The 11,014-nt window shown below is 34.9% G+C and overlaps 2 protein-coding genes across 2 annotated transcripts in view; one reads left to right on the top strand and one right to left on the bottom strand.

Moving 5' to 3' along the window:
* The window catches only part of LOC143558843 (uncharacterized), a 51,893-nt gene extending 41,150 nt beyond the window's left edge, over positions 1-10,743 (top strand). The window contains exon 2 of the mRNA XM_077047604.1: positions 8,211-10,743. Coding sequence (XP_076903719.1) covers positions 8,460-10,298 — 1,839 coding nt within the window. The 5' untranslated portion in view covers positions 8,211-8,459 and the 3' untranslated portion in view covers positions 10,299-10,743. The remainder of the gene's footprint in view (positions 1-8,210) is intronic.
* LOC143557414 (uncharacterized) lies at positions 175-3,126 on the bottom strand. The gene is made up of 8 exons (XM_077046492.1): positions 2,848-3,126; positions 1,945-2,029; positions 1,731-1,772; positions 1,469-1,637; positions 1,327-1,379; positions 1,025-1,240; positions 700-746; positions 175-436 (listed from the first exon to the last, which is right to left on the bottom strand). The coding sequence occupies exons 1-8, from the start codon at positions 3,060-3,062 to the stop codon at positions 379-381; spliced, it is 885 nt and encodes a 294-aa protein (XP_076902607.1). The 5' UTR covers positions 3,063-3,126; the 3' UTR covers positions 175-378.
* Positions 10,744-11,014: the final 271 nt, after the last annotated feature.

Genomic DNA, 11,014 nt, shown 5'->3' with positions numbered 1-11,014 from the left:
GTTTTTGCTATTCTATGAAAGACTATAAAATGAATCCAAATACCAATCATATTATGAATTGTTTCTTTAGAAATTCAAACACAAGTATTTGTTATGAGGTTAATAATCAAGTCAAATAAGACAGTCATGGCATTTTCAAGAAAGATTTTCCTTTCCTAAATTTAAAACAATTTAAAAACAAAGCAAGTTTTAATCCCATTCAGCTCATTTTTAAACTGTAAAATAAAGTACAACTTTCAATTTAAACTATACATACATATGCAAAAGCAATATGCATAATGCACCAAAAAGAACTAAAAATAAATCCCAAGTTTCAGGAAACCTTTGTAAGACATCTCTTCAACATTGCATATTGACTGACCACCACCCTTTTGAACTTCAACAAGCAAACTTAACATGCATTTCTTCTCCCACTTCAGAAAATATATCTTCCACCCTGTTCATATGTTCATGAAAACAAGACCAATATCCATTACTTTTGGGCCAAAGATCATTCAATCTTATCAAATAGATGTTTCATTTAAGAACATATATGATCAAAATGCGAGTTTTAGACTACAAAGTGAGACACTTTGCCATAAAAAACAATAGGAACATAATGTAAAACTCATATGGTAGTCAAACAAATATGTTTTCTATATGTTAATCAATCAAAATAGTTTCGAGCTTCACATATAAATATATATTAATTCTCAGTACCTCTGCTTGTCTATAATTACATCTGTCAGCCAGGCTGTTAAATAAATCTGCAAAACAACAAATTCATATGATCAAATGATGCAAATGTATTTAGGTTAAATTAGAAAACATCGAAATGCATGTTCTTGCAAATTTGAAAGAGAGAACTATTGCATAATATCAATTTGACATTCCTACACACTTCTTTAAACTGAATCAGTATTGGCATCCGATTACCATAGGAAAACAGAATAGTTTATTATTGCAATATGCATCTTACTACATTCAGAGGTATTGTTTGTAGGTTATAGGGTTGTATAACTACTTAAGCTTTTGAGTCATATACCTGTAAAACATCAGAGTCTAGTTGCTTAATATTAACATTTTCAGGCATGAAACCATTCAACTTTGTAGGGACAGATTCAGAAGCTTCTCCAATATCCAATTTGCACCTACTTAAATCATCAAACTCCCCTTGATAAATTTCATCTGACCAACACAATCTTTCAATGACTGAATCTTCTTTACTTCTAAGTGAGAGAAATTCTATCACGAGTAAGCGCTGCACATTATATCATATAACCCATATTGTAATAAACTGCATATTTAACTTATCTTTTTATGGTTCAAAGAAATGCAATATGTTACCTTTAAATTTAGTTCCAATTTGAACATCTGAACCAGTTCCCAAGCTAATTTCTCTAGCAACATTAAATAAATAGTGTTAAGAAAATACAGACGTTTAATAACAATATAAGTAGAGATGTAATTATATAAGATTTTAAATTACCAAAATTTGATATAGACGAAAAAATAAAGACAGGTATCCCTCCACCATCACCGTTGTCATTTGTGTCACTGGAACTGTTAGAGAATTGTACGAGTGGGCTATTGGTTTCCCTGTTAAGAAAACATCTTAGGGATGCACTCGCGTTGACCATGTTGACTACTGTAGCCACCTGTAAATCATGATATCATAATACTCGTTAAATCTTCCCTACAGAAGGTAAACTGTACTCTAATATAGCCACTGTTTATAAAAGTAGGCGTACCATTTCCTTGTATGAAGATAAAAGATTATCACGATGAACAACCTACAATATTAAACACAAACTATATGTTACTAATACTCATAATAGATGGTATTTGACATCAGGAAATTTGATAATTTGGAATCAAAACCAAAGCGGCATTCTTTAATAATTAGCCTATGATTACACACACAACACAAAACTGAAACCAACATGTTAAAATTCAATCGATCACCTGTTGCTTTAATAACTTCCAGCAAGCTTTCTTCTGAATATCAGGCATGTCACTCAAAACACCCAATTCCATATCTTTCATGAACCTGAACCAAACCAAAGAACCTGCCAAAATTGAGATACATATACACCATAATGAAAATACATAAGTGCAATTAGGATAGCCAGCATCGTAAATAGATGATAGTTTATGAATTTGCACGTAAAAGTACAAGAATTCACTTCTATGGGTGTTACGGGTCGTGTTAACAGTTTGGCGGGTCCAACCCGAATACGACCTGAACCCAAATATAGTGTAAGACATGTGAACCAGAACATGACTCACAATCTACATATTCGTGGGATGACACGAACACGACCCGTTTGGCCCAATTTTTAAAAAAATTTTATTTGTAAAAATGTTCAAATACTAATTCTTTAAATTTACATTTTTACAACAAAAAATACAAATTTATATGAAACAATTACATTTCAATTATAAAATCTTATTATACCGATTTTCTTTTCAGATTTTAATTTTTGACATGAAATACCCAACCAATTTAATAATTTACAGAAAATACATTAAAAATAAATAAATGGGTTAAGCAGATCAACCCGTGAACCGGTCGAGTTGACCCGAACCTGACCCGTTTAGCTAAACAAGTTGGTGGGTTCAACCCACCCAAAACTGACCCAAACCCACAATTCCGTCTCAGGTTCGTGTATTAATAAAAGTTGCAGACAAGGTGTTTGATAAAATGCCTCTGAGAAAGACTCGCATCAACAAGTGAAGTGGCTAGTAACAAAAGCCCAATTAGGGTTAAAGTTAATAAAATTTGCGTGATAAAGATATAAGAATCAACTATGGTGACATAATATTATATATTAACAGAAGTTGCAGAGAAGGTGTTTGATAAAATGCCTCTGAGAAAGAAACGCATTGATGAGTGACGTGGCGTGTGATCTGGCGGTTGAGGATGAAGACGTCCATTGTTGTCGTAGTGAGTTGAGTTTGGACCATTGGTTCTTCATGTTTCTTTGTGCTGCAGGTCTCCATAGCCGGTTTACTGAAGGTTTTGGTGCAAGGGTTTGGTGGGTTGGTTCAATTGAGGGTTGCAAAGAAGCTCTTGACTCCATTTTAAGTGTTGGATTTGTGGATTCTGGTAACAGGAACAAAGGGATTTACGTGGAGAAGACAATAATATTATTTGAAGCGGTAGAACTGGCATATTTATATTTTTTTAAAGGGATTTTATAGCATATTATATTTTTAACATGATGTTACCGTAGATATAACAGGTAAGAGGCGACGCGCGTGACACAGATATAAAACTTTAATACAGCTCATTTAACTACTTTATATGTCATAAATATAAGACGGTTTTAAGTTTTGTTTATCAATAAGGGATAATGAGAGAGTCTAGCCTACTAATTTCAATTATTTAAGAAAATAAAAAAAAATCACATATCACACTTTTTTAGTTAACAAGTTTTATCGTGTCTTTAACAGGTACCCAATTGTCAGCCCTAGTTATAGGGTTTTTGATCACATTGAAGATATGAGCCGATTGATGTAAGACTTACCTTGAAACGGTGCTTCAAACGCTTGATTATTGTTAATTGAAAGTTTAAACGCCTAAATTAAAGCACCATTTCGAGGTAAATTTTACAACAATCGGCTCGTATCCTCATTTCGATCAAAAGTCCTAAAGCATCAATTTGAAATTTGGAAAAAAAACTTAACCATGTTAAGTTTTTTTTATATTTAACGGAGGTCCAACTAAAATAATTAGCGTGAAAGTTGGGACCGTGACAACTATTTTCTAAGATGGATTTATTATCGACCAACTGCAAAAATATTGGATTATTAAAATCCAATTTGCCTTTTAAATATTCAACTAGTTATAATCTCCCGGCTTTTGATACAGGTAAACAAGTAGTTTTATTTTCAATTTTTTTTATAAAAGTTTTAGTGCTGTAAATAAAGTTTCAAGTGACAAAACATAGAATATCAAAATACAGATACCCAACGAGTCTTAGGTAGGATGAGTTTTATAGTCGGGTACGAGAGTGAGATTGTCAATAATTGTTTCAACTCATTGCTAGTTCTACATAGAGAACGGAAAAAAAAGCGCTAAGTGGAATAGAATAGGCATGTGAGCTACATATAATTTTTTTAACAAAAAGTTAGCTTTATCGTGCATCATCTCTAACGTAACAGGGCGTGGCAGCAATGACTCGGTGATCTCAACCATATCTAACACAAAACAATAAACCAGGATAAAAAAAACCCCAAACTCAGCAAAATCTTGTCTTCGAAAACTATACATTACATTAGAGTTGTTAGATAAAATTATTCACAACTTAAGAAAATATTACAAAACATAATTAAAAAAAACCTTGCTAGACCTAGCACAACACTTTACAAATAAATATTAATTAAACATCCAGGATAATAAACAACAAACATTTATTCAACTCAAGTCAATAACCATTTATATATAACTAAACAACTCAAGAAAACACCCAACTCAGCAACATCATGTTTTGTAAAACAATAAATTACATTGGAACTAAAAAACACATGCTAGACCTAACACAAACACTTTAATTAATAATTAAAAAAATTAAAATAATAAAACAACCAAGATTATTTAAAAAAAGAACACAATGCATAGATAATAAAGTATTCAACTACTACAAAACAGCAAACACTATCACTTTCATAAAACAAAACAAAACAAAACATATAATAGAACAATAAAACATGTTTTGGAAAACAATACATTATAATAATTCAATACTTAAGCATATAGTACAAAACAGAATTAGAAAACCCCTGCTAGACCTAACACAAAACAATTTAATTAACAAAATTAAAATAATAAAACATCCAAGATTATTTATAAAAAAAACTAAATGCATAGATAATAAACAACAAGCAGTATTCAACTACAAAATAGCTTAGCTTATTTTTCTGAAACTCCATAACATGTCGTGTTGATAGCTAGTTGTTGTTAATGGTGACGCTCAATAAGACACCACTGAAGGCTTGCTAGACGTATCCTTATAAACCTCATGCTTGATGGTGAATCCGTCTATAAAAAAAACTTGCAAAGTAACTGTGTATCAGATTTATAACCATTGTTGTTTGTATATCAAACATTGCTTGTAACAAAATATGACTTTTTAATAATACAAATATGCATTTCAAAATTAAAGAATATTGTAGTACCAGTTTGTTAAAGGCGATGACTTAGAAAACAGCAGGAAAAGAGAAGTATGGTGGTGCCAAACTATATGACAAAGAGAAGGTGAAAACGAAGACGGGACTTATTATTTTATTTTTTTTTTTGTGTAGTTTTTTAGTCTATGGTTTATTGAGTTTGGATCTTAAATTTTGAAAATAAATGTAATGGAGAAAAAGAAGACATGGAGATGCACGAAGGAGAGTGAAAATGGATGTGAATGGACGTGAGAGGAGAGTTAAAGTGTAAAAGTAAATAAAATTTTGTTGCAGAATTTGGATACAAACTAGATTAGTTCCATGTGGTTTCTTCTAGTTGGCCAAGGAAAAAAGGCAGGTTGAAAACTGATGTACATAGAAACATACATCTTTTCGGCATCAAATAATCTCCAAAAACTGCAAATTCTATATAATAACATAGCATAATAGACTACTTATCACGTTAAAACATAATTTCATGTGAAACCAAACCTCAAACGAAGAAACAAGCAAAAAGACGAAGAAACAAGCAAAAAGACGAAGAAAAACAGAAGAAAACATAAGAAAACGAAGAAACACGCCCCCATGTCTCAAGAAACACGCCCCCATGCTTTTGGAACAAGAAAAGACAAAATCTGAGAAGAAAGGCACGAGGGCCGTGTCCCAAAATCACGGGGCCGTGTACGAGATCACAGATAAGACAAAATGAATTTAGCACATGCCATTAAAAATCACGGGGCCGTGCATGGAAATCACGGGGCCGTTGCCAGCTCACACAAAAGACAAAACAAATCTGGCACATGTCATATAAAAGCACGGGGCCGTGCCCGACCTTCCAGAATGCCTATAAATAGTGGCTCATGTTGCATTCATCAAGTGTGCATTGAAAAGAATTCTCTTCGATTTTCACTTATAAAAACACACACTATCACTCACTTTGAAGATCTAGTGAAGAATTTGAAGGTTTGGAGGTCATCACCATTAATCATTGATGTATATAAAATTATACATCTTTTTAGCATCAAATAATCTCTAAAAACTGCAACTTCTATCGTATAATATAGTTAAAATAACTACTTATCATGTTAAAATGTATTTTCAGGTGAATCCAAGCCTCAAACGAAGAAACGAATGAAAAAACAAAGAAAAACCAATGAAAACAACAAAACATGGGGCTGTGCTTCAGGAAACATGGGGCTGTGCATCAGGAAACATGGGGCTGTGCTTTCAGGAAACACGGGGCTGTGCTTTTGGAAACACGGGGTTGTGCTTTTGGGAGCACGGGTCCGTGCTTTTGGAAGCACGGAGCCGTGCTTACCTTCCAGAAATGACAAAAATAATTAGCACATGTCACTAAAAAGCATGGGGCCGCGCCTCAGGAAGCACGGGGCCGTGCTTATCTTCCTGAAACGACAAAATAAATCTGGCACATGTCATAAAAATGCACGGGGGCGTGCTTATTAAGCACGGGGCCGTGCTTATCACTCCAGATTGCCTATAAATATAGGCTCTTGTGCCATTTGAAGAGTGTGCCTTGATAAGAATTCTCTCCGGTTTTAACTTATAAAAACACACACTAACACTCACTTTGAAGATCTAGTGAAGAGTTTGAAGGTTTGGAGTCCATCACCACTAATCATCATCATCAACCATCATCACCATCATTAAGAAGAATGATTCATCCATATTTGGTTAGATTGTTCTAAGTTTGATCATGTATTTGCTTGTATCAATCATCTTAATGTTTATCATCATGTTTATTATGAGCTAAACTCCTTTTACCATCTTAAATCTATGAAGAAGCTTTGTTCTACTTGATAATTAATCAAGACATGTGATGTAGTCTAGTAAAGTACATGGTTAAGTTACAATTATCTTTTGATGAGAAATGTTTCACCATCTTAAATCACTAAATCAAAGTTGGTGGTTGTCAATATCATTGGCAATCGTTCATGATCGATTCATGTTCTTGAAAGATAGAAATACTTTGATACATTATCGAAACATGGATCCTTATATCGTACTTAGAAATGATGAGATATAAGTTATGTTGTATTTTTCTAAACCTTGGTAATCCGAAAATAGCTTTGCTTAGGAGATCAAATTAAAAAAAGAAATCATATGTTAATAGAATGTGTAATTATAACCTACATAAATCGATCAATGGAAGGTTGCATAGGTTAACCACAACCCCCCATTGTGGAGGTTGTGAAAGTCAACCACAATCGCCCGAAAGTTGTTAGACATTGGCTATCGTGGTATCGATGTCAATCCTAATCTTTATACTTATGAAACTACTTGTCAACTTAAATCGACATCATTGAGATGGCTTGACATTAGGAAATGGTCGACTTTAAAATGATTCATACCATCTCCTTAGTGCCGTAGATGCTCACTTTGGGTTAAGGAGCTATCTATCACATATTGCTACGGCAAGTTAATCACATGTCTATATATTAATTATCAATGCTAAAATGGAGTGGATTCTTGATCTTAGATGGTAACCTTCGCATAATTGAACAACTCGTTTAGAATTTCTTATCTTGGTCACCTACATATTATCTATAAGTATTTATATTTTATGAAAAGTTCAAAATTAACCTCAAAATAATTAAAACCTTCGATTAAGGTAAAACGACGATTTATTATTAGAAACCTTTGTGTCCACGGATCGATACTTGGTTCTTACCAATACTATCCTACATATACGATAGGTACACTTGCCTATTTTATGTGTGTTTAGTCTTTGTAGAAATCACTTTTATAAATTTAAAACACGATCTTGTGCAAAAAAGCAAATCACTCCATCTTTCATCTATATTAACAAGACTGCACTGCACGCATCAAGTTTTTGGCGCCGTTGCCGGGGACACGGTACGTTTCTAAGAACGATCCAAGTTTTAATTTAATCATTGTCTATAATTGTACAAATTTTTAACTTCTTTTTTTATTTTATTTTATCTTAAATATTAAAATATATAATTTTACGGCTAGCCTACTTTTTACATTTATTTATCTTAACTTTAGCTTAATTAATCTAGACCTTAGTTTTAAAATAGCATAGTATAACTCGTAGCTTAATATTAGACTTACCTTTTAAAATAACTTTAACTAACTTTTACTTTAGTTCAATTTTGATTTAGTCCCATGTATGTCCTCTACTTCTGAGCCTGAGCTTGTTTCTCCAATTTCTGAACCGGAACGACTCTTTCGTCGACGAACTCGTAAACGGACCACAGAAACCGCAGAAGCAATCAAAGACGAATCAGTAGACGCCACCACATCAGGAGAAAAATCAAACCGAAGAAATGATGGCGGCCCAGAACAATGAGCCGAACATGAGCCAGTATGCCAAGCCAACTCTCGAAGGCTACGACAATGGAGTGGCTCCACCCGAAATTACCGAAAATTTCGAAATCAAAGCTAGCACCATTCATATGGTGGAAAATTCAGTTCAATTTCATGGTCCCCTCGACGAAGACCTCCTTTCTCACATATCTAGATTCTTACGAATTTGCGGAACCTTTAAAATCCAAAACTGTTCAGAAAATCAAATTAAGCTTAAACTCTTTCCTTTCTCTCTAAGGGGACAAGCCCTAGAATGGATAGAATTTATTTCCTCTGGTTCCATCACCACTTGGGACCAGATGGTTGAACAGTTTCTCCTCAAATATTTTTCGCCTGATAAAACTGCCAAATACCGAGCCAACATTACCGGATTCCGGACCGATGATGATGAATCGTTACACGCAGCATGGGAAAGATACAAAAGTCTTCTAAGAAGATGCCCACACCATGGACTGAGCGTATGGTTGCAAGTTCAAACTTTCTTTGACGCACAATCCAGTCAAAACAAACAGGCCATCGACCAGATCGCTGTTGGAGACCTAGGATCCAAATCACCTAACGAAGCATTTGAAGTCCTGGAGAAAGTCGCAAAGAAAAGTTTCGCTTACAACCCACCAAGATCTACACCTGCCCACAAAGGAATACACCACGTTGATTCCAACACTCTTGTCACAGCACAACTTGAAGCTCTTTCTAAAAAATTCGAACAGCTTCAAGCTGAACTATCAAAAACGAGACTCACCTGTGACACTTGTGGAGGAAATCATAAGACGAGTGACTGTAAACAAGTCATCATGGATATGGAAGAAGTCAATTTCATCGCTCGACAGAACAACTCTTTCAGCAACAACTACAATCCAGGATGGAGAAACCACCCAAATTTCAGCTGGAAAGACGGAGGTAACACTCAACCCTTACCCGGATTTGAAAAAAGACCGATGAATCAATCCTTCCAGCCTAAACCTCAATTCCAAGATCAAAGTTCCAGTAACCATCAAAACCCGAGCTACTCAAAGATTGAAGAGATGTTAATCCAACTCATAACCAAAACAAATGAAGCAGAGAAGAAGGCCGACTCAAGAGCTGTTGATATCAGCAGAGTATTGCAAAAACATGAAGTCGACCTCAAAAGTCAACAAGCATCATTGTGGTATCTAGAAACTCAGATCGAACAGATTGCCCGACAATTGTCAGAAAGATCACCCGACGCTCTTCCATGCAACACTATAACAAACCCAAATGCAGCAGCCAATGCTGTTACATTAAGAAGTGGCACAACCACTGTTGCCTCACCAACTTTAGAACCAGTTATGGAAAAGGAATCCCCTGAGAAAACACAGGAAAGACTGATCCCGACAGGCACCGTACAACCTAACGAACCAGTCCGAACTTATATTCCACCTATTCCATACCCTGGACGGCTGAAACAGGAGAGATTGGAAGCTCAGTACGGGAAGTTTTTAGAACTCTTCAAACAACTCCACATTAACATCCCTTTCGTCGAAGCCATTGCTCAAATGCTAAACTATGCAAAGTTTCTCAAAGAAGTGCTGACCAACAAAAGGAAGCTGGAGGAGCTATCACATGTCACCTTGAGTAAAGAATGTTCAGCTATCCTTCAAAGCAAGTTGCCGCCAAAAATGACCAATCCAGGGAGTTTTACTATCCCTTGTCTCATAGGAAATTTGTCTGTTAGCAATGCCCTGGCTGACCTAGGAGCTAGTATTAATTTAATGCCTTATGCGGTTTTTTCAAAACTAGGGATAGGAGAACCAAAGCCCACATGCATGAGCATTTAGTTAGCTGACCGATCCATTAAATATCCTCGGGGCATTGTTGAAAACATGCTTGTCAAAATTGACAAGTTTGTTTTCCTAGTAGATTTTGTGATTCTAGACATGGAGGAAGACAAAAGTGTACCTTTGATTTTAGGAAGACCCTTTTTAGCCACCTCAAAGGCTATTATTGATGTTTGCACCGGCAAACTCACTCTCAGGGTCAATGACGAGGCAATCACTTTTAACATAGGAAAATCTATGCAATATCCACAACATCACGATGACACATTATACTGTGTTGACATCGTCGATTCTATCGTGAGTTGCTATGTTCGGAAATCTTCCATTAATGCCTCATTAGAAACACAAATCTTAACAGATACTAGTACCAAACCCATTTTAGAAAACAATAATTTCAATACTGTGAATAACTATCAGGAAGCATCAGAAGTAGTATTTGAGATCACTGAATCCAATGAAAAATCAAAACCATCAATCGAAGAACCACCAGCCTTAGAGTTAAAAGAACTACCAAAACATCTCGAATACGCCTTTCTAGAAAAAGATTCTCAACTCCCAGTAATTATTTCATCTCACCTTTCTAAAGAAGAGAAAGACGAACTTCTTAAGGTTCTCAAAAACCATAAGAAGGCTATCGCATGGAAGATCATGGATATCAAGGGCATCAGTCCCTCCTTTTGTACTCACAAAATCCTCATGGAAGAAGAATACAAACC

This window comes from Bidens hawaiensis, unplaced genomic scaffold (genome assembly GCF_021521415.1).
Source record: "Bidens hawaiensis isolate Kalapana, Puna unplaced genomic scaffold, B.hawaiensis_p1.1 tig00001087_1, whole genome shotgun sequence".
Taxonomy (NCBI): Eukaryota; Viridiplantae; Streptophyta; class Magnoliopsida; order Asterales; family Asteraceae; genus Bidens; species Bidens hawaiensis.
Note: the sequence above shows the minus strand (reverse complement) of the source record. Positions and strands in the feature narration are given on the sequence as shown.